General features: G+C 39.2%; 1 protein-coding gene across 1 annotated transcript in view; it reads left to right on the forward strand.

The window, feature by feature from the left end:
• The window catches only part of CEMIP (cell migration inducing hyaluronidase 1), a 134,923-nt gene that overhangs the window by 105,393 nt on the left and 5,167 nt on the right, over window positions 1-24,363 (forward strand). Inside the window, exons 15-26 of the mRNA XM_081337224.1 lie at window positions 1,247-1,316; window positions 2,575-2,703; window positions 3,626-3,711; window positions 4,166-4,297; window positions 17,294-17,329; window positions 17,436-17,591; window positions 18,631-18,811; window positions 19,393-19,608; window positions 20,514-20,725; window positions 21,442-21,627; window positions 22,704-22,908; window positions 23,689-23,775. Coding sequence (XP_081193350.1) covers window positions 1,247-1,316; window positions 2,575-2,703; window positions 3,626-3,711; window positions 4,166-4,297; window positions 17,294-17,329; window positions 17,436-17,591; window positions 18,631-18,811; window positions 19,393-19,608; window positions 20,514-20,725; window positions 21,442-21,627; window positions 22,704-22,908; window positions 23,689-23,775 — 1,696 coding nt within the window. The remainder of the gene's footprint in view (window positions 1-1,246; window positions 1,317-2,574; window positions 2,704-3,625; window positions 3,712-4,165; window positions 4,298-17,293; window positions 17,330-17,435; window positions 17,592-18,630; window positions 18,812-19,392; window positions 19,609-20,513; window positions 20,726-21,441; window positions 21,628-22,703; window positions 22,909-23,688; window positions 23,776-24,363) is intronic.

Here is a 24,363-nt window from a genome sequence, read left to right on the forward strand (position 1 = left end):
TCATACAGTTCTTAAGTGAACAGCCCACCGGGACCGAGGAAAATAGTTCTTCTACTTATCCTGGATTATTTTTCACAAAAAATGCCAGAAGGAATTTTTCTGTCTTAGAAAGTAATGGCAAATAACAACCTCTCCCCAGGTCCATTCTTACTTTAATAACACAGATGGTTTGGACATATATATTCTCCTCCTTTCGATTTTCTTCTTTGCTCTTCTGAAATTGATTTTGAAGGACAAGGCTTCAACAGATGGATAGACTGCCTTACTTGAAGACTAGCCACTTCTTGTTTCATGCAGAGAAAAACAAAGACATTTGGATCGAATAATACATTATTTGCAATGGAATTAGGCAGAAATTAAATAAGTAAATAAAAATTGCCTCCAAAGAAAGCTTGGACAAAAATTGACACGTGTTGCAATATATTATTCATCTTCCCAAACACAAATCAAGTCAACATTCTGGTCCCATGTAAAGGAGCAGTGAACATGCCTACTCTGCAAAGCAATTCTGCTAATGGAGAATTAAAACCAAGTTGCTTGACAGAAAAAAAAGTGAACAGTGAAGGAGAAGAGACAGAACCAAGGGTGATAAAAGAAATTAAGCATCTGGAAAATTCTTGAAAATCTAGATATGGCAAAAGGCCAGAAGGGGCAAATGCATTGCCACTTAAGCCCACTAACCTAACTCTCTTGCAGATAGGCACACTCATAAAACAGAAATGAATTTTTTATAGCATCAGAGTTGTTTTGCAACGTCACTCAGAATTTGTCCTGAAATTCCAGCAGCCTTTCAAACTTTGGATGAGATCTTTCCTTGCAGGGACAATGGTGAAATTGAGAAAACGGGGTACGAGTGGGGGGTGGGATGGAGAGAAATGCCACCAGTCACTACACCGGTGTTTCTCAACCTTAGGCAACTTTTAGGTGTGCATTTCTTCAATTCCCAGTCTAAACTTGAGAAGGAGAAACATTGCAGTTCATTAGCACTGATGATGTTACCTAGTTTGGGTAATGAAACATCTGCAGCCAAGTTCAGAGAGCATGAAGGACATCTCACTGCATTACACCGTCTGTCACCACGTTATCTTTACCCAGATTGATTCTGTTCCCTAAATGTACATCTCCTCTGCAGACCTGGCATTGGGAAAATGTTTGGGCTTTATTTTATTTATTAAATTTATATGCTGCCCATCTCACTGCCAAGCAACTGTTTTGCTTTCTCATTCTTGGTTTTCTTATCCAACAGTGCCGTCTCAACTTTCTGGCTGGCAAACCCACACAACAACCTTGTAAACTGCGCAGCAGCAGGATCCGAAGTGAGTTTGGTGATTTCTGCTCTCGGGGCAAAAGTTTTCTGATGGGAACAAAAGTGGCTTTGCCATTTGGGCATGCTCAGCGGGACACGATTCTTTCATCCCACTTGGGTTGGGAACAAAACCTTGCTAACCCATCAGCCAATCTGCAGATCATTTGTGTCAAATAACCCTCTTGTTTCCTAAGTAGCTGCGAGAGACTACCCCATTCTTAAATTAAAATTGATCGCACTCTAAACACACATAAAAAGTATTATTTTTAGGGTGTGGGAGAATTAGATTTCCTGAAAAGCGTTCCGCAAAGATGTTTCTGTGCACATCCTTTTTTTTTTTTAGCACATTTTCCAATTGAGAGTCCAGAGCTGTGATTTATGCATAATTGTAACCAAGAGCTTCCCCAAAGCAGCTGATCTTATTGAATCTTTGTTTGAGATGGAAGGATCCAAGAGAGAGTGGGAGAGTAATAGGCTTCAAAGGAGCTCCTTTGATGTTCTTTTGATATAACTCTTTTTGCTATTGGAGGACTCGTGTAGGAGAAGCGAGCCTGAAACTGCAATTCATTATGTGGCTGACGGGAATTCTCATGCACAACGATGCCAAGGAGAGAATGGAATAATGTACACAAAGAGGGCAAAATGTCCTTCTCTTGTAGAAGGGATAGAAAGGAAGCAGGTGCAGAATTGTATGTCACACAGAATTGTGGTCTTTGATCCCCTAGGAAGCTTTAATTACTTAGACCATGCTTGCTGTCAGACACGAACAACTGGATCAACACATGCAGAGTTCAGAGAACATACTTTATTATGTTCTGCCTATAGTACGGGAATCTCCCCAGTCTGGCAGTCTGTTTCTGGGAACAATTAGATAAAGCTCCAAGGAACGTAGGGAGGATGGACCTTAGTCCTTATGTGGTTGTGCAGTGAGTCCAGCCTAGCCCCGTGTTTTATCCCTCCTGAGTGGTGGAATTCAAATACTTGAAGAACCGGTTCTATTATGTGATGCAGGCCTGGGTCTCCAATGCCTAGAATGGACTTCTGGAAGTGGTATCCATGCACTTCTGGTGGGCCATTATATATGTGTGTGTGTGTGTGAGAGAGAGAGAGAGACAGAGAGAGAGAGAGAGAGAGAGAGAGAGAGAGAGAGAGAGAGAGAGAGAGAGAGAGAGAGAGAGAGAGAGAGAGAAATTAGATTTTCCTTGTTTACATAATAGCTCACGTAACCCAATTCTGTCTTAGTCTGAAACTGTTGTTTTCCTTTGCAGGAAACAGGATTTTGGTTTGTTTTGCATCACGTACCAACAGGACTTTCTGTCGGAATGTACCCACCTGGCTATTCGGAGCACATTCCAATGGGCTCGTTTTATAATAATCGAGCCCACTCCAATTACAGAGTAAGTCCAGCTGCCATGAAAAGACACAAAAACTGCATTTTCTTTTTTCTCTTCCAATTTCTGAAATAGAAAGCTGTTGTTGTGTCACTGTTCATACTCCCGTGACATAACGTCACGCGACATATCACAACTTTTCCCCCATTGCCGGCAATGGGGTGGGTGCAGTTTCGGCGTGAATAGAATAGAATAGAATAGAATAGAATAGAATAGAATAGAATAGAATAGAATAGAATAGAATAGAATAGAATAGAATAGAATAGAATAGAATAGAATAGAATAGAATAGAATAGAATTATGGAATAGAATAGAATAGAATAGAATAGAATAGAATAGAATAGAATAGAATAGAATAGAATAGAATAGAATAGAATAGAATATGGAGTGGAGTAGAATCATGAAACCTAATGATTCATGAAACTAAAAGAGAGTGCAATCCATTTTGCACCAGATAAGGCAGGGGTGTCAAACTCAATTTCATTGAGGGCCGCATCAGCATTGCAGTTGCCAGGTGGGTGTGGCCAGGGTGGGCGTGGCCTACTGGGTGGGCGTGGCCAGAGTGCGTATGGCCTACTGGGTGGGCGTGGCCAGCTCTACATCTTTCGCATCAAGGGTGCCTATGGGGGCCTGGGCAGGAGTGGGACAGATCTGAGCGTCTCTGGCAGGAGGGTCTCTGGGCCAGGGCCAAGGCAGTGGGGGCCGTTCCCTCACTGTTTCCACGATGGCTTCGCGGGCCGCATGAAACCACTTCGCGGGCCGGATCCGGCCCCCGGGCCTTGTGTTTGACATGTCTGAGATAAGGCATCATTTTTTTGCTGGGGTTGATATTGTAGACCCTCCCCAAAAAGATGCATACTTTCCCCACCTTCTAAGAATTTATTAGAATAGATATTGCTTACCAGCTGCCTTTCCTCCTTCTCCCCAGGCTGGAATGATAATTGATAATGGAGTTAAAACAACGCCAGCATCAGCCAAAGACAAACGGCCAATCCTGACTCTGATTTCTGGAAGGTAAACTGATTTTGGTGGCCTTTGATTTGGAATGATAGTTGTTCATATCCATGGGAAATTTTGCATTCTTTTCTGAGTCTGGCAAAGAGGATCTGACCTGCCAAGCCATGAAACCTTATTACCTGGGAACACCTTTCCTACTTCAAGTCTCTGTCTTAAGTTCTCATTCCCTATATGTTTCCTAATCATCTTCAAGAATGCCGATTTACTTCTCTCTCTCTCTCTCTCTCTCTCTCTCTCTCTCTCTCTCTCTCTCTCTCTCTCTCTCTCTCTCTCTCTCTCTCTCTCTCTCTCTCTCATGCATCTCCCGATCCTTGAAGTTCTCTAATGAGAACTAGAAGCTTGACTGGGATGCAGGAACTTGTGATGGGCTGATATCAAAGCAGCCGACCTGAAGGTGTTTCCCCAGAGAACTGGGGTCGCTGATCCCCCTTTTTGCCTCTTGCAATTCCAGGTACAGCCCACACAAGGATGCTGACCCTTTGAAGCCCAGGGAGCCGGCTCTAATTCGGCGTTTTATCGCTTATAAGAACCAGGACCACGGAGCTTGGTTGAGAGGAGGAGATGTGTGGTTGGACGATTGCCAGTGAGTTTTAACTCTCTTCAGTCCCATTTTTATAGAAGCCGGACTGGGCTTAGTCTCCTTTCCCAAAGTCTATCAACTGGCTGAGATTGAGGTGGAAATGACAACCAGCAAGGCAACAGGCCCCTTGTTTTTGCAAATTTAACCCCAGCTTGTCTGTGAAGCCTGTGTCAGTGCACCATGTGTGTTTGGCTATGCACATCAGTGGGCAGGCACCCTTTTACAATATGCCACAACAAAAGAGTTTTAAACAGACTGTTCTTCCTTGAAAGCAAAACATAAGCAGCCAGTCTGGTGCTTTTATTTCATGTGGTCGCAAATGACTGCTCAGAATTCCAGTGCCAGGGAAGTAGACATAAGACAGTGTTCCTTGGCGAAAAGGATGCGTAAACCATGCTCAGCGCAAAAGTCTCGTATAGATGTAAGACAATTTCCTTATTCTGCTTTCTGAGAATGCCGGATTAACCAATTACGTGTTTATTTTTAACATTTGTTTACAATTTTTATAGCCTGCCCCAGCCCACAAGGACTCTGGGCAGGCTCCAGCAAAATCAGATATCTGGGATTAGGTCTTGAAGATTTTAATTCTCCAGTCCTTTAACCAATTCTCATTGCAGGGTTTTCTATGGGATGAAGGCTGGTTTAAAAAAAAAAGCAAGATGTTGGCATTGAAGTCCTACCCTGGTTTGCTTCCATGAAAAAGGGGGCAGTTTACTGGTTGCAGTGGCCACAATGACTTATGTTGAACCCTCTGCAGATACCTTTGCAATCAGATTTATCCAAGATGCAACATGGTCTCCTGCCTTGGGCAGTGGGTTGGACTAGAAGATCTCCAAGGTCCCTTTCAGTCCTATGATTCTATGACCCCTGCTTTAAACAGAAACATTCATATTGTTTTAAGTTTTAATACAGCTCCACTCAAAGCTGACCCTCCAAGATTTCTTGTCTTAGTGAGATTCCACTTGACCTGGAGTCACCCCAAATTTCCAGGTTGCTACTCGCCTGCGGTAGAAGCCAAGGAGTGCAAGCAACTCTGGTGTGGTTATTTGACACAGGAAATTGCCCTCCTATTCAACAAACAATGGCTGTGCTGACTCCATCCATTCCACCAGGTGTTTGTGGTTACCGTGGCAAATTGGTATCTTAACCTTCCCCAACCTAATATCTTCCAAATGTGTTAAGTCTGCAGTTGTTAGAAGTCCCAACCCTCAGAACCACTGGCTGGCTGCGTAGTCCTAGCACACCTGTATCAGATCCTGTTGCAGAAATCTGAGCTCGGCAACACAACTCTGCAAAACACGTGACTGCTGTTTTGCTCCTGAGCTTCAGTCTGTTGGTATCTTGAGAACCAAGCCTGCATTTTTCCTTCTCCTTCTTCTGGTCCAGGGGTCTTCGAACTTGGCCCTTTTATGACTTGTGGACTTCAACTCCCAGAATTCCTTAGCCAGCCTGCCTGGCTGAGGAATTCTGGGAGTTGAAGTCCACAAGTCATAAAAGGGCCAAGTTTGAAGAACCCCCTGTTCTGGTCTAAGGACAGCCTATATTACTTTAAGACAAAACAGCCTCTTGTTTTTGAGAACTACAGGTTTTTTTAAAAAAAATACACAGGTATTCTAATCTGCAGGTAGTCCTCAACTTAACAACAGTTCACTTAGGGACCAAACTTACAACGGCGCCGGAAAAAGTGACTTTGGACCATTTTTCACACTTATGACCGTTGCAGCATCCGCATGGTCACGTGATTTGCATTTGGATGCTTGACATTTATGACGGTTGCAGCATCCCTGAGTCCCGGGATCCCCTTTTGCGACCTTCTGACAAGCAAGGTCAACGGGAAAACCAAGTTCACTTAACAACCGTGTTACTGACTTTACAATTGCAGTGGTTCACTTAACAAATGCGGCAAGAAAAGTCATAAAATAGGGCAAAACTTACTCGACACATTTCTCACTTAGCAACATAGGTTTTGGGCTCAGTCATGGTCGTAACTTGAGGTCTACCTGTACACACAGCCAAGCACTATCTCAGATAAGCAGGGATTAACATGAATGTTGCTTAGTAACATTTCTGACGGTAATTGTCCAACAATCTACAGAAATCCAAAGTTAGTTTTAACAACAATTGCCGAAAGAGAAATGAAATGAAATGCTGGTAAGAATAGAATAGAATAGAATAGAATAGAATAGAATAGAATAGAATAGAATAGAATAGAATAGAATAGAATAGAATAGAATAGAATAGAATAGAATAGAATAGAATAGAATAGAATAGAATAGAATAGAATAGAATAATGGAATGAAGAATAGAATAGAATAGAATAGAATAGAATAGAATAGAATAGAATAGAATAGAATAGAATAGAATAGAATAGAATAGAATAGAATAGAATAGAATAGAATAATGGAATACAGAATAGAACATGGAATACAGAATAGAATAGAATAGAATAGAATAGAATAGAATAGAATAATGGAATGAAGAATAGAATAGAATAGAATAGAATAGAATAGAATAGAATAGAATAGAATAGAATAGAATAGAATAGAATAGAATAATGGAATGAAGAATAGAATAGAATAGAATAGAATAGAATAGAATAGAATAGAATAGAATAGAATAGAATAGAATAGAATAGAATAGAATAGAATAATGGAATACAGAATAGAACATGGAATACAGAATAGAATAGAATAGAATAGAATAGAATAGAATAGAATAGAATAGAATAGAATAGAATAGAATAGAATAGAATAGAATAGAATAGAATAGAATAGAATAGAATAGAATAATGGAATGAAGAATAGAATAGAATAGAATAGAATAGAATAGAATAGAATAGAATAGAATAGAATAGAATAGAATAGAATAGAATAGAATAGAATAGAATAGAATAGAATAGAATAGAATAGAATAATGGAATACAGAATAGAACATGGAATACAGAATAGAATAGAATAGAATAGAATAGAATAGAATAGAATAGAATAGAATAGAATAGAATAGAATAGAATAGAATAGAATAGAATAGAATAGAATAGAATAGAATAATGGAATGAAGAATAGAATAGAATAGAATAGAATAGAATAGAATAGAATAGAATAGAATAGAATAGAATAGAATAGAATAGAATAGAATAATGGAATGAAGAATAGAATAGAATAGAATAGAATAGAATAGAATAGAATAGAATAGAATAGAATAGAATAGAATAGAATAGAATAGAATAGAATAGAATAGAATAATGGAATACAGAATAGAACATGGAATACAGAATAGAATAGAATAGAATAGAATAGAATAGAATAGAATAGAATAGAATAGAATAGAATAGAATAGAATAGAATAGAATAGAATAGAATAGAATAGAATAGAATAGAATAGAATAATGGAATGAAGAATAGAATAGAATAGAATAGAATAGAATAGAATAGAATAGAATAGAATAGAATAGAATAGAATAGAATAGAATAGAATAGAATAGAATAGAATAATGGAATGAAGAATAGAATAGAATAGAATAGAATAGAATAGAATAGAATAGAATAGAATAGAATAGAATAGAATAGAATAGAATAGAATAGAATAGAATAGAATAGAATAGAATAGTGGAATGAAGAATAGAATAGAATAGAATAGAATAGAATAGAATAGAATAGAATAGAATAGAATAGAATAGAATAGAATAGAATAGAATAGAATAGAATAATGGAATGAAGAATAGAATAGAATAGAATAGAATAGAATAGAATAGAATAGAATAGAATAGAATAGAATAGAATAGAATAGAATAGAATAATGGAATACAGAATAGAACATGGAATACAGAATAGAATAGAATAGAATAGAATAGAATAGAATAGAATAGAATAGAATAGAATAGAATAGAATAGAATAGAATAGAATAGAATAGAATAATGGAATGAAGAATAGAATAGAATAGAATAGAATAGAATAGAATAGAATAGAATAGAATAGAATAGAATAGAATAGAATAATGGAATACAGAATAGAACATGGAATACAGAATAGAATAGAATAGAATAGAATAGAATAGAATAGAATAGAATAGAATAGAATAGAATAGAATAGAATAGAATAGAATAGAATAGAATAGAATAGAATAATGGAATGAAGAATAGAATAGAATAGAATAGAATAGAATAGAATAGAATAGAATAGAATAGAATAGAATAGAATAGAATAGAATAGAATAGAATAGAATAGAATAGAATAGAATAATGGAATACAGAATAGAACATGGAATACAGAATAGAATAGAATAGAATAGAATAGAATAGAATAGAATAGAATAGAATAGAATAGAATAGAATAGAATAGAATAGAATAGAATAATGGAATACAGAATAGAACATGGAATACAGAATAGAATAGAATAGAATAGAATAGAATAGAATAGAATAGAATAGAATAGAATAGAATAGAATAGAATAAGGGAATACAGAATAGAACATGGAATACAGAATAGAATAGAATAGAATAGAATAGAATAGAATAGAATAGAATAGAATAGAATAGAATAGAATAGAATAGAATAGAATAGAATAGAATAGAATAGAATAGAATAGACCTTGGAGGTCTTCTAGTCCAGCCCCCTGCTCAAGCAGGAGGACCTATACTGTTTCAGACAAGTGGCTGTCTGGTCTCTTCTTTAAAATCTCCAGTGATGGAGCGCCCACAATGTCTGGAGACAAGCTGTTCCACTGGTTGATTGTCCTCACTATCAGGAAGTTTCTCCTTAATTCCAGGTTGCTTCTCTCCTTGATCAGTTTCCAACCATTGTTTCTCGTCCTGCCTTCAGGTGCTCTGGTGAATAACGTGACCCCCTCCTTCTTTGGGGCAGCTCTTCCAATACCGGAATGCTGCTATCATGTCTCCCCTATTTCTTCTTTTCTTTAGACTAGCCAAACCTGAGTCCCGCAGCCATTCTTCATATGTTTTAGCCTCCAGGTCTTTGATCATCATTATTTGTTCTTTGAAGGGTGTACTCTTATATTATTTCATTGGGGTCTCTCCCTCCCTTTCTTCCAAAGAGAGTTCACTCTAAAAAATACCTCTAGATGGTACAATTGCAGGATGACACGTATCTTTCAGTATTATTCTTATAACGAAAAAGATTCTGGGAATTTGGCGATACTGCTGCCTCAGAGAACTAACAAGTCGCCTTAAAATAGGCCTTACTGTTTGTCCATCCTACTCAGTCTTGGCAGTTACATCTGGCAGTAACTTTCCATGGTGGTTCACGCAGAGCTTTTTCTCATCACCTGTAGCTGGTGCTTGTTTGTTTTTAATTGCAAATGCCAAGGATTGGCCTCCAGGCTTTTACACAGGGTGTCCTCTGAGTTGTGTTCCCTCTCCGTGCAGCTCTTAATTTTTTATTCATTCTTAGATGGACATCCCACCTTTGTTTTATATACAGTGCACAGCATAGTGTACCTAGTGCTCCTGTGTCCTATTTTCCCCACAAACCCACGTTTGTGAGATGGGTTGGCCTGAGAGAGCGAAATTAGTCTGACTGGCTTTAATGTCTAAGAAAGCACTAGAACTCAAAATCTCCTGGTTTCTACTTTAGCACCTAACCATAATTCCAAGCCGGCTGTCTTGATAGTTCCATGTACATTTATAGACATAAATCCTATTAAAACTAGCTTAAATGTGTAATACCCATTTAGCATTAAACTGGTCCTAAACTTTGCTTATCCTCTTTATCCTGCCTTTGCTTTCAAGTCACAAAAGGCAGATTCTCCTTTCTGTTGACCTTTAGATTAGTAACTTCCTTGGAACAAGGAGCTTTATTTACTCTAGCTTCAAACCACAGTAGAAGATGATGCTGCAGTAGTTAATTTTAATTGCTACTGGACAACCAGTGCCTTGTTGAGTCATTGTTTCAGAGATATTTCTTTAGCTGAATAGAAAAACAGAATGACCAAAGGCGCCCCAAAAAAGTTGTGGAAGTAGGAGTGACTTCCGACTTCCTACTGGCTTCCTCATTGAGTTTACTTGTTGGGAGTCTGGCATCGGAAATCTCCTTCCCTTCCCTTCTCAGCAAGCAGGTCAGTGCCGAGTGAGAGAGGGAGCAAAGGACTATGGGACTGGCTAAGAAACTGTCATGGAACTTTGAAAATAAAGATCATGTGACCACAGCATCAGCCCAGCAGCCCAGTAGCAGCCAGTAGCATGAAAGCAGCCACAATTTTCCTCAAATTTCATTCCCTTGGTTGTCATAGATCCTGGATGTTGGACACATTCTGTCAATTAGCCCATTTGAGATACCTTGGTTCAAATTGTTGCCCTATGATGCACTGTTTCACCCAGTTAGCAGTCATGACAATGAGACTTTTAGTAGAATATAGATTTAATACATATAAATGTGCCACATGGCAGTGAAGGCTCACCAGAATAGGAAGAATCATGTACTGTATAGGCTTGTTTCTCTTCCTTTTAGCCTTCGGGTTTCCTTTTACCCAAACACCCCTTGTAATTGTATATTAACAATCAATTTGAATATCCCACCTCTTTTTATTTTTTTTTCAAATCCCAGAAAGTTTTTTTTTCCAGCTTGTTAAGTTTTTGGCAGTGTTTATCCAGGCCAAGTTCAAATAAGTTTCCAGGTTTCATAACTTAGGTATTTTTATAGCTGTAGGGATCTAGCTGTTTTTAATATTTGTTACTACACTAGAGCGACAGCATGTATGCTAAAGTATATTGCAATTGACATGATTTTTTAGTTCAGCAACTTGGGAAGGCAAGAGTAATTGGCTTTAAAGCAGGAACATCACTTGCTTGCACGTTTAATGCAGTGATTTTAATTTAATTTAATAATTTTAAGGGGTTCTCCCGTCTTTCTATCCCACAATGTTTTTTTTCCCTCCTAAAATTAAATTTAGACCCACTTTCTGGTCTAAAAAATAAGCAGGATTGAATCTGAATAGTAAATAGATGGAGACACCGGGAAATCCTGCAGCTAAGTTAGACTGTAAAGTGCATTCTGGTGTAGTGATTAAGGTGCTGGGCTCCAAATGGCGAGACCATGAATTCTAGTCCCAGTTTAGGAAGAAAAACCAGGTGGGTGACACTGAGCCTGTCACTCTTGCTCAGCCCTAGGAAGAAGGCAATGGCTTCTGAAATCTTGCCAAGAAAACAGTAGAGACTCGTCTAGACAGTCACCAGGAGTGAACCTTGCGTTGAAGGAAACTTTATTGTACTTCATGCTCTGTAACTGTCATTCAACTTTATGGGGTGACTTCAGAATAAATGACGAGGATCAGAGCCACAATTTTGCAAGAATATAAAGGACTGGTTATGAAGGTCCAACAGAAAGATTTCATCAAAATGATCTGGGGGTAGGTGACTTGCAAAATTCGGGTTTTATTAAAGAAATACCTTTATTGAGTTAACTGTAGGTTTACAGCTCCTGTTAGGTTTAATACTGGTTGAAAAGTGCAGTGAAATAAATAGTGGTCTTGTTTATGCCCTTGATGCTTCGTAATCTAACACCATACTGGGAGAATCAGGACTTCTGAATAACACATAGATTCAGATTGTAAACCCTTGTTAAGGAATTTAGTTTGTGCAGAGGTCTCCTTGTGCTACCAAAGAGTTTGCACAGACAAGGAATGGTACTGAGAGCAGTAAAGTCACACAAGAATACACTGAGTTAGAAAAAGCAAAAAGTATTTTACTTTTGAGGTGGTGTAAAAACAAAAATGCACAGTCAAAAATAAACAGTCCAAGTCATACACAATAGCAACAGTCCAAGCTACAAAGTCTTCTTACCGGTCCAGAGGTCAAATACACAGTTCAGGTTACAACAGTAGTAAACCAACAGCAGAGCAAAAACAGTAATAGTAGAGATCAGTGAATTCAGAGAGAGAGAGAGAAGCTACGTTCCTAGCTTCCTCTTATGGCCATGAGAACACTTACACACCCATTGGCCAATTAACAACTTAAAGCCATAGCATTATGGTTAATATATTTTCAACCCAACATTGTAGGCTAACACCATATGCCTAACATTCTCCCCTTTGGGTAGAATAATATATAACTCTTACAATCTTATGCACATTCTTTCACAATTAGCATTGTGTTTCACAGCACTTTGTACCTTCGTAAAATGGTCTGCAATATTTACATCAGTTGAACAATACTCTAGCTGTATTAATTTATCTTTGACACATTGTCTAACATTTAAATAACGAAGATCAGTATGTTTAGATCTTGTTCTTACTGCAGCATTATTAGCCATCTTTATTGCAGCTTGATTGTCCTCATACACAATAAATGGATCATTTACATTTAAACCCATATCTAACAATAGTTGTTTGTACACTAGCAGTTCTGTACACAACACTGATAGACATGAAAATTCAGCCTCCATTGTAGACAAGCTTATGTGTTTTTGCCTAATGGACTTCCATCCAATCAAAGAATCACCCAACATTATAGCCAACCCTGAGGTAGATTTACGAGTGTTTGTATCAGAGGCAAAACTCGCATCTGCATATGCAGTAAGGATTAACTCACGATTTGGCTCTAAATATAACGAGTAGTGAATAGTCTGCTTCAAATACCTTAATACTCGTTTAGCTGATTGCCAGTGTCTAACAGTTGGTTCATTGTTGTACCTAGCTAATTGATTTACACAGTAAGAAATATCAGGTCTAGTCCAATTACTCAGATACATAAGACTTCCTATCAAAGAATGGTACACAGTCTTATCAAATACAGGACTCTCAACATTAGTGTCTTTAAAATCCATAGCCATCGGAGTTTTCGCTGGTTTACACATTTCCATATTGTATCTCTTTAATAACTGAGATATTTTACTGGCTTGTGAAATCTTAAAACCCCTATTCGTTTTCACAATATCTAACCCCAAATAGTGGCTAATTTTTCCAAGATTTCTAATTGTGAATTTATTTTGCAATCTTGAAATGATAGTTTGTGCTTCTAACTCAGTTTTTGTTATTATTGCAATATCATCTGTGAATAATAAAAGAAAAGATAATGCTCCATTGTGTTCTCTTCTAAACAAACAAGGATCAGCATTACTAGCTACAAAACCTATTGCAATTAACTCTTTAACTATACATTTATTCCACTCATAGCCTGATTGTTTCAATCCATAGAGGCTTTTCTTTAATTCCCAACAATCATGGTTTCTATCATTGGTCAATCCTGGTGGTATTCTTAAATAAATAGTATGTTGCAATGGAGCATGTAGATATGCAGTTTCAACATCTACATGGGTAACCATATATTGGTTTTTAGCCGCCCATACTAAAGCTGCTCTTAAAGTAGTTGCCCTTAGACTGGGTGCAAACACTTCGTCATAATCCTCAGTAGTTTGGGCAAAACCTTGTGCAACCAAACGTGCCTTATGGGTTATAGTTCCATCTACTCCCTTCTTTATTTTATATATCCATTTACAACCTATAGCTTGCTCACCAGGTGGCAGTTTTGCTTTCTGATAAACCTTAAGATTCTGCAAAGACTTCAACTCCCTGTTCATTGCAGCTTTCCATGATGCTTGTTCTTTTTCAGGATACATCCTGATCTCATCATAGTTAGAAGGCTCTACATTAACTTGACATATACTAGCTTCATAGCGATCAGGTGGATGTCTGATGCGCGTTGAACGCCAAGGAATTACAGGGCTTTGAATTTCTGGCTCCTTTTCTTCCTCTGATTCATCTTTTATCTCCCCTATCTCCTCTTCATCTTTTATATTTACAGGAGATGTATTATCATTACTAGTTACGTTATCAGAGGAGTCCTCAAACACTAGAGGATCAGTATTAACAGTTTCTTGCTCTAACCTATCCCAACCAACGTGCTCAAGGAATTTTGCACTCGCACTGTTATATACATTAGTTGTGCCTCGTTCCCAGAAACGATAGGATCTGTGGTTAGCTTCATAACCTACAAAGTATAAGTATAATTGCCTAGCCCTATGTTGGCCTTTTCTCCTGAGTTGTGCAGGAATGTGGACCCAAGCTGGGGTGCCAAATGTGTGCAGGTAATCAAGGTTTGGTCTTCTACCATGCCATATAGTATATGGTATTTTACCAGTAGAAGTATTAACAACTATATTCAGAACATGGTTTGCACATTTTGCTGCCTCCCCCCACAGTCTATCTGTTAAGCCAGAATCTCTTAACATGGTTCTCATCATGGCTTGTAACGTTTGCCCACGTCTCTCAACAAAAGCATTATGTTGAGGCCTATAAGGCGCTGAACGTTTATGCTCAATGCCAGCTGATTGTAGCATATCAACAAAATGCTTATTTGTAAATTCAGTGCCATTATCAGTAATTATGCACTGAACCTTTTTCTTTGTTTTCCTTTCCACGAACTTCAGCCAGTTTGCAAATTGTTGGAAAGTGTCTGCCTTTGACTTAAGCAGATAACAAAAACCATATCTAGAGTAGTGGTCCAATATACTTAACATATAGCATGACCCTCCTAAACTTGGTTTCATGGGTCCAATTAACTCAGCAAACACAACTTCCAAAGGAACAGTTGTTTTGAAGCTGTTTATCCTGTGTGCAGGAGTTGCCTTGCTCTTTTCCTGATTACAGGCATTGCAATTCAAATACTTACTACATGGCTTCAGTTTAATTCCGTCTACTAATTCAACTGTTTTTCGTAGTGAGTTAAAGTTTACATGCCCTAACCGCCTATGCAATAAATGTATACATTCATCATGTGGCTTCTTGTTCTCACATATTAAGTTAGCTTTAACTGTACTAACCTGGTTACTTGTGAGAACGAATAAACCATTTTTCAAATTAGCAGTTACACAGGTTCCATTCCTCTCAATAGTGCATTGCTCCCCTCTGAATGTTACCACAAACCCAACTTTAACCAATTCCCTTACAGATAACAGGTTGAATCTTAGTTTAGGTATATATAACATAGGTAACTGTTCATCAATGCATGGACAATAGGAATTACCTTCACCAGAGGCCTTCATCCTCCAACCGTTGGCTAGTGAAACATATTGGTTGCTGTTTTTCATATTAATAAACCTATCCTTCACTTTAGTAATGCATTGTGAAGCCCCACTATCAACAACCCACAATTCATTATTTCTGGATGTTGATTCACCAGAAACAGCCAAACCAACGCCCTTCTTAGCCTTCCCACTGCTATTCACATTCTGTTTTTTACCCTTTCTACAGAATTTGGCTATATGCCCTCTAGCCCCACAAGAATAACATTTCTTGACGTTGTAAGCAGTGGTAAATAGCTGCTCCTCTTGTAGCTGTGTCTCTCTCAGCTGGTCTCTGTCACGCCTCCTTCTGGACTCTTCCAGCAGTCTCCCAGTAATGTTAGTCAATGTCAGTTCCTCTCTGGTCAGGACTTCCAAAGAAGAAACATACCCATCATAACTCTCATCCAAAGATGACAGAATAATGTAGACCTGATGCAACTCTGAAAAAATCAGCTCCTTTTCATGAAGCTCTTGAAAAGTTGCCTTCATGTAATTTAAATGGGTCAGCATATCTCCATTCTTCTGCAGACGAGCCCTAAACAGCTTACGTGTAAGGTGTATATGTGCACCCACACTGTCACGAACATAAAGCCTTCGCAAAACATCCCAACACCTAGCAGCAGACTCCTCACCACGAATATGGACAAGCTGCTGGTCATTCAGTGTTAGTCCAATAATGCAAAGAGCTTTCTCATTGCTACGTTTAAAGTTGTCTAACTTCTTTGCATCCTCTTCGTCATCTGGATCCCAAGCAGTAGTATCTGGTGGGTTATTTACAACAGCCCATAGTCCTTCCTTGCGCAAAAGCAAGCAGCATTTTGTGGACCAGGAAACATAGTTTGTCCCATCCAACCGGGTTATCCAGGAGCTGCCTGACAACAGTTCTTGTGCCATTTTACACCAAATACAAACTCAGCTAGGAATACTGTGTGTACTTACTCTCAGTACAGGCCTGGGCCCATAACCAGTGTTAAGGAATTTAGTTTGTGCAGAGGTCTCCTTGTGCTACCAAAGAGTTTGCACAGACAAGGAATGGTACTGAGAGCAGTAAAGTCACACAAGAATACACTGAGTTAGAAAAAGCAAAAAGTATTTTACTTTTGAGGTGGTGTAAAAACAAAAATGCACAGTCAAAAATAAACAGTCCAAGTCATACACAATAGCAACAGTCCAAGCTACAAAGTCTTCTTACCGGTCCAGAGGTCAAATACACAGTTCAGGTTACAACAGTAGTAAACCAACAGCAGAGCAAAAACAGTAATAGTAGAGATCAGTGAATTCAGAGAGAGAGAGAGAAGCTACGTTCCTAGCTTCCTCTTATGGCCATGAGAACACTTACACACCCATTGGCCAATTAACAACTTAAAGCCATAGCATTATGGTTAATATATTTTCAACCCAACATTGTAGGCTAACACCATATGCCTAACAACCCTCTTTATAATGAGTTTTCCTTCCGCATCCTTGAATATTCAAAGAAGCCTGTTTACTCTAAGACAGACATGTCAAACACAAGGCCCGGGGGCCGGATCCAGCCCGCGAAGTGGTTTCATGCGGCCCGCGAAGCCATCCTGGAAACAGTGAGGGAACGGCCCCCACTGCCTTGGCCCTGGCCCAGAGACCCTCAGATCTGTCCCACTCCTGCCCAGGCCCCCATAGGCACCCTTGATGCGAAGGATGTAGAGCTGGCCACGCCCACCCAGCAGGCCATACGCACTCTAGCCACGCCCACCCAGTAGGCCGCGCCCACCCTGGCCACACCCACCCGGCCCCTTGAGGGCAACCGCAATGCTGATGCGGCCCTCAATGAAATTGAGTTTGACACCCCTGCTCTAAGAAATCATGATTTTTTTTTTCACTGCAACAATGGGGGGATGTTATTGAGAACCAAGCAAACTGAACAGCCTTACTAATAATGTCATTAAGCACAGACAGGAATCCAGTTCTCCAGACTAACTTAGGAATGCTCTCTCTTTTTTTGTAGGTTTGCTGACAACGGCATTGGCCTCACTCTGGCTAGGTAAGCTCTCTTGGTTCCTGTTCAGAGTTTTTCACCTCTTGCAGTTACAGAAAAGCAGGAGTTGGCCCAAGAAGCCATGCTGACCAGCCATTTTGATCTCTCCTAGTGGTGGAACTTTCCCGCATGATGACGGATCAAAACAAGAAATTAAAAACAGCCTTTTTGTTGGTGAAAGTGGGAATACAGGGACCGAAACGATGGACAACAACATCTGGGGACCTGGAGGATTAGACCACGGCGGACGGACTTTGCCCATTGGACAGTGAGTGTCTCTCTGGAAATTTTCTTGTTGGGTTCAGGTTTCCAAACCAGTCTAGAATTTAATTCTATTCTTTCTTTTTTCTAAAGCTGCCACTTGAAGAGACCATAAATGAAAAAAGACATTTCCTTGTTCTGCTCTTCTACAAATGAACAGCTACTGATAACACATTTGAGATTCCCATTTCAATAAATCAGTCCAAACTGAAGTTCATTCAACTTCTCAAAGACCCAAATAAACTAGTTTTGGGCACAATCTGGCTAATTTAAAAGCACCAAGCAATTGCTTTTAACTTCTTTTCTCCCATCCTCCTCTCCCAACTTCTGTTTGGTTTTTTTTTGTACTCACTTATTGAGAATCTTTTTTGGGAAATGTTTCATGCAATGAATGAATGAATGAATGAATGAAAGAATGAATATATTGCTTCTTAAGGGATTGGCACATTTATTCGATAAATGGATGGATAAATGGTACAGTCACAGCCAAAAATGTCCCCCATAGTTGAAATATAAAATATTCAACACAGAGGCGCACAGGGCCACTCATAAGTGGAACACAGCTTTAAAAACCTGAGGTGTGTTAATAGGAGTCTGAAACCTTCCTACATATACACTTGAAAGGCTGCAGAAGCTAATTTCTTCATCTAAGTTTTCAAATGCTCAAGTAACCTGCAGGTTTTATGTATCATTGCCTATTGACTTACTTGTTAGTTCCAGGTTGCTTCTCTCCTTGATGAGTTTCCATCCAGCTTCTTGTCCTGCCTTCAGGTGCTTTGGAGAATAGCTTGACTCCCTCTTCTTTGGGGCAGCCCCTGAGATATTGGAACACTGCTATCATGTCACCCCTCATCCTTCTCTTCATTAGACTAGACATACCCAATTCCAGCAACTGTTCCTTGTATGTTTTAGCCTCCAGTCCCCTGATCTTCTTTGTCGCTCTTCTCTGCACTCTTTCTAGAGTCTCAACATTTTTTTACATGTGCACTTGTGCTTTCTGGCAATCCTTTAGAACCTAATGCACATCTTTCACCAATACGTTTCAGGAACTTCCCAATCAGAGGCATCCAGTTCTACGATGGGCCAATCAACGTTCAGAATTGCACTTTCCGAAAATTTGCTGCGCTAGAAGGCCGACATACCAGTGCTCTGGCTTTCCGCCTGAACAATGCCTGGCAAAGTTGTCCCAATAACAACGTCACAAATTTGTTCTTCGAAGATGTCCCGGTGAGTTTGTCTTCACGGTAGGTTGATGGATTGAAGGATTGTGCCAAGAAGAAATCTTGGAGGCACAGTTGAGTTCCAGCAGAATTTGCAAAGGAAATTCTGCCCCAATGACAGAATTTCCTCCCTGTACATTTGCCATTGGTGTGTTGAACTGAGTTTGGATTTAGCTTCAAATAAAGGATCTACAAGTTGGTTTTGGCTATGTTTATAGTGATTTTGTTGTTGATGCCATCATAATCCCATTTTAGGGATTTATCTTTGTCTTCAATTTACGGTATACCAGTTCGTCTGGTGACTGTTCAAAGTTAAAATGGCACTGAAAAAAGTGATTTATGACTTGTCCTCACACAAGCATTGCAACGTCCCCATGGTCACATGATCAAAATGGCCTTTGGCACCCCGGGGTCACATGATCACACTTTTCAATTAAAATGTCTGTCTAAATAAACAAGTGATGAACATCTATTCCACTATTGGGAGAAGAACCATGAGCATATATATGCAGAGGTCATCACATGGGGAGCAAGTTGTGTTCCGCCTCAAACATTTACTAAGCCGTAGGTCTCTGTTCTCACTTGTAGATTTCCTCTAGAGTTTTCTTTGGGGAACCTGGACCTTGGTTCAATGGGTTGGACATGGATGGCGATAAAACATCAGTTTTCCATGATGTCGATGGCTCTGTGTCAGAATACCCTGGATCATACCTTATCAAGGAGGACAATTGGCTCATTAAACATCGAGACTGCATTGAAGTTCCAGACTGGAGAGGATCCATCTGTAGTGGACGCTACGCACAGGTAGTAGGGATAGTGGTGGGCGCAACAGATTTGGAGGGCTGTTGGTTCACAGCTCCCTGCCACACCTAGGACAGGGTGAAAATTGAATTTATGAGCTATTTGCAATCTAATAGGAACCCTAAGATATAACAGAATTAGTAAAATGAAGCTTTTTCCATCAAGCCCCATTCCTAGAAGTTTTTTTTTAAAAAAACCAATAAACTCAATTACAGCCTTCTATGAGGCTCCACTTCTTCCATGCACTGACTAATAGCTGAATGGGAAGCCAAATTTCACGCATCATGAAAGATTTAAATAGCTTAAAAAGAAAAACAATGCTGCCATTGGCCTGAAAGATAGAGATGGACAGAAAGTCCTTATTGAAGGCAGGAATTTAAAAACCCCTGGGAATAAATAGCAATAGCCCTTAGACTTATATACCGCTTCATAGTGCTTTACAGCCCTCCGTAAGCAGTTTACAGAGTCAGCCTATTGCCCCCAACAATCTGGGTCCTCATTTTACCAACCTCGGAATGATGGAAGGCTGCGTCAACCTGGAGCCAGTCAGGATCAAACTGTTGGCAGTTGACAGAGTTAAGGAAGGAAGGAAGGAAGGAAGGAAGGAAGGAAGGAAGGAAGGAAGGAAGGAAGGAAGGAAGGAAGGAAGGGCAATAGCAATTAGACTTATATACCGCTTCACAGTGCTTTACAACCCTCCCTAAGTGGTTTATAAAGTCAGCCTATTGCCCCCAACAATCTGGGTCCTCATTTTACCGACCTCGGAAGGATGGTAGGCTGAGTCAACCTGGAGCTGGTCAGGATCGAACTGCTGGCAGTTGCCAGAATTAGCGTGCCATACTTCATTCTATACTATACTATAATTAAATATACTATAAAAGGGGCTTTCTCTTTTCTTTCCTGAACAGGTGTACATCCAAGCATATAAATCATCCAATCTGAAGATGAAAATCATCAAAAATGACTTCTATACACACCCCTTGTATTTAGAAGGCGCTCTGAGCAAAAGTACCCATTATCAACAATACCAGCCTGTGATCACTCTACAGAAAGGCTACACCATCCATTGGGACAAGGCAGCTCCTGAGGAATTAGCTATCTGGCTCATCAATTTCAATAAGTGAGCATGCAAGCCCTAAAAAAAAAACTTTCTGAACTTTTAATGGCCATCATCTAGGGCACTGGTTTCCAACATTTCCAGCCTTGTGGACCGGTGGGGAGAATGGAAGGTTCTGCACAAGTGACGGATGAGTGTGCGTGCATGCAGCTTCATTTGTGTAAGTGGCGCCACTCACACAAAGGGAGCTGCACACACATACTCACCTGCCCACTGTGGGTGCAAGTAAAGCTGCATGTGGGCACACACTTGTCAGCTGTTTCCACGGTCCAGTACAGGGCTGCAGCCCCAGGGGTTTGGGACCCCTGATCTAGAGAAAGACATTATAATATTCTAGCTCTGACATCATAATTTCAAAATTTTCATTCTACGTTTTACCATCTTTTCACCTAAATATTCTAAGTTCTTGCAAAAGAGAGGCAAAGCAGTCATGATTTAATGATTTAATACACAAAGTGGGTCAATCTTCTTCTTTACTCAGAGCCAAAGACCTACCACTGCAGAACTGTTCCATATGACTTTAATGGATCTTTAAATCATTTTGGAACTATTTAAGCACCGGCATCTAAGCTTTTAAGCCAGCATGGAAAGAATCACTTTTTTAAAAAAAGCTAAATATTTGACTTGGCTTGTGGCATGTTCCAGAAAAGTCATAGTCATGAGATTTGGGGTTGAACTTTTTGTTTTTAGTAATGCTTATTTTCCTTTTATTTATTTAGGAATGACTGGATCCAAGTTGGATTTTGTTATCCTAAAGGGACAACATTTTCCATTCTCTCAGATATTCACAATCGCCTTTTGAAGAAAACCTACAAAACTGGGGTGTTCTATCCAGCTCTTCAAATGGACAAACTTGAATATCGATATCCTACCAAAGGCTATTACTATTGGGATGAAGACACTGGGTAAGGAATTAACAAATATTCTCAAATTTTCCTGGGCTTGGGGTAGAAAGAGATGTTTCTGATTGGATTTGAATGCATGACAAGCTAAGTCATCCCTATGACTTCTTCTTTGTTCAAATCCTGCCCATTGCCATCCTTTTTGATGGGAACATCCTCAACAAGAAAAACAATACCACATGTGGCCTTGAAACTTTGTCACACAGCAGTCTTAACCTCTTCATTCCATGGGACAATACGTTAGTTGCATCTACCTTCACTGGTTTTTTAAAAAATGTTCATGAGAACATGGAGAGAGCTGTTTTTCACACTTGTCCAGAGTTGTTCTTTGCCATCTAAAAGAGAATGGGAACTCGCACAAACCGGAAGAGTATTTGGTTTAAAATCGTAGAGGCCTGTCCCTTTCAGTCCCTCCTCCCCCAAAGAAAACAATCAATCCTAATGTCGTGGTTCCAACAGATGAAACTCTTCAAAGAACTTGGAGGCATTGTTTACCTTAAAGAATCTTTATTTGAGTAGCATAATATCGGCACTTACATAGTTGAAGCCAAAAACTGAATTCCCCTTCCCTGAACACATAGTATCAAGCACAATTCCCTCCTCCAATTAACAGTCATAAATCACATTCTCCAATTAGTTTGAAATGCAGGCTTTCCCTCCAGTTCTCCAACCTGCCATTTCTTATCATCTCTTATTTAAAAAAACAACACACCTTGCTTCTCACATTGTTACAATATTGTTATGTCTAACTAACTCCCATGTGCATTCCTCCTCCTCCCCCGCAGTATCATCTAATTCTAACTCTAATTCTAAGAGTAAAACATAAGAAGGAAAATAGCTGCATCTCCATACATTGTCAAAGCAAGAACGTCCGATGTTAGCAGCATTGACACTTATCCCTTATGGATACAGGCTCCCGGTAGAAGGAAAAAAGATGTGCATCTCCACTGGACAGTACCTGTGGAGTTACATCTTTGCCACTGGCAGGAAGAGTTGTGTCCTATTTAGATTATTATGAGTATATCATGCCCTTAATCATGGCTCTTCAACTCTCGCCTTCATTTTTTTTCTTTTAATAGGTTGTTATTTCTCAAACTGAAAGCTCAGCACGAGAAGGAGCCATTTGCGTTCTGTTCCATCCGAGGCTGTGAACGGATCAGGATCAAAGCCAATATCCCTAAGCAAACTGGTACCAGTGACTGTGAAGTTTTAGCTTATCCAAAATATGCCGAGAAGCCAACAGTGGACGTGCCGATGCCCAAAAAACTGCCAAGTGCACACATGGTACACTGATTTACTTATTTACTTGTGTAATTTCCTTGGGGGAATCTCTCTCCTGGATTTTCAAGGCTTTGTTTTGACTCTAGTGCAGGGGTCTTCAAACTTGGCCCTTTTATGACTTGTGGAGTTCAACTCCCAGAATTCTTCAGTCAGGCACAAGTCATAAAAGGGCCAAGTTTGAAGACTCCTACTCTAGTGAAAGCTTCAGAATATGTTAAGCCTGGGGGCCTGGATTTGAGTCTCTCTTAGTGTTGTTGGCTTCAGTAGAGAAACTTTCCTCATATGTTGGCAGAGAGGTTTATTGACAGGGGATCCTATCTGACATATTCTGTATTTACTCAATATCCTTTAGCCATGGTTAATTAAATACTTGTTTGCTCAATTAATAAAATGTTCCAGTCCGCCCAAGCCACTGACTCAAGAACTAACCATGCAGGCTGAAACCATATAACCAGTTTGTGGTTCAGCATAACATGTGAACACAGTTACAGAACTAAACCCCAGTCCTGGATCATCTAAGCCAAGAGGATTTTCTCATGATTAGCTTTAGTTTTGTAGTGTTAATAACATTTCAGTCTATTATATCGTCTTCCACCTGAGTGAAAGTTTCTAATTTTACACCACAGAAGGAAAGCAAAGAGGTTTATTGGAATCTTGCCCATGAGGCCTTCAAAGCAAGGCCATAAATTGTGCAGATCTGATTCAATATTCCAAGTTTCTTTAGAAAATCCTTGAAGATCAGATGTAAACGCCATTTTCTTTCTTTCTTTTTAAAAAAAATAGAACAAGAAGGATCATTTTGTAGAACTGAAGATAGACAGCTACAAAACCAAATATTATCATCTCAAGGATGACTTTGCCTACATCTCAGTAAGTGATTGCTCCCCATATATGTTTGTTGTTTTTTTTTAAAAAAAATGCTTATTAACTTGCTAATTTATTTTTATATAAGGATGTTCGTCTTGGGTTCAATTTAGAATTCTGTAAGCAGTCCACATAAATCCAAAATGAAGCATCAAAGAAAGCGTTCAGAACAAGCAGCCATTTTTTTCCAAACCTCCATTCTTGGAGGATGTTAAGGATCGCTTTTTCCTCTTCTGTAGGGTTTTTTGTTTTTTTAGAAAATTTTATTAAATATACATTTAAAAACAAAAGTGGACATGATTCAACTTCCCTAGCTACAACACTACTGTTAGTATTATCTTATGTTACAGAAAGAAATAACAAAAACCTAAAATACAGTCTATAACAGGACAGAGTATAACAGACTGTACATATAACATCTGTCGATTTTTTTAGTAAACTGTCATTCAGTCCTCAGCGTTATATTTACTCAGTTGTGTCCATTATATAGGTGCTAATAAGAAAGCCTTACATTATCAACCAATCAAACAATGGTCATCTCAACGATCCTCCTTAACTCTAACCCAGACATGTCAAACACAAGGCCCGGGGGCC

This window comes from Vipera berus (assembly GCF_964194415.1).
Source record: "Vipera berus genome assembly, chromosome: 12".
NCBI classification, from domain to species: Eukaryota; Metazoa; Chordata; class Lepidosauria; order Squamata; family Viperidae; genus Vipera; species Vipera berus.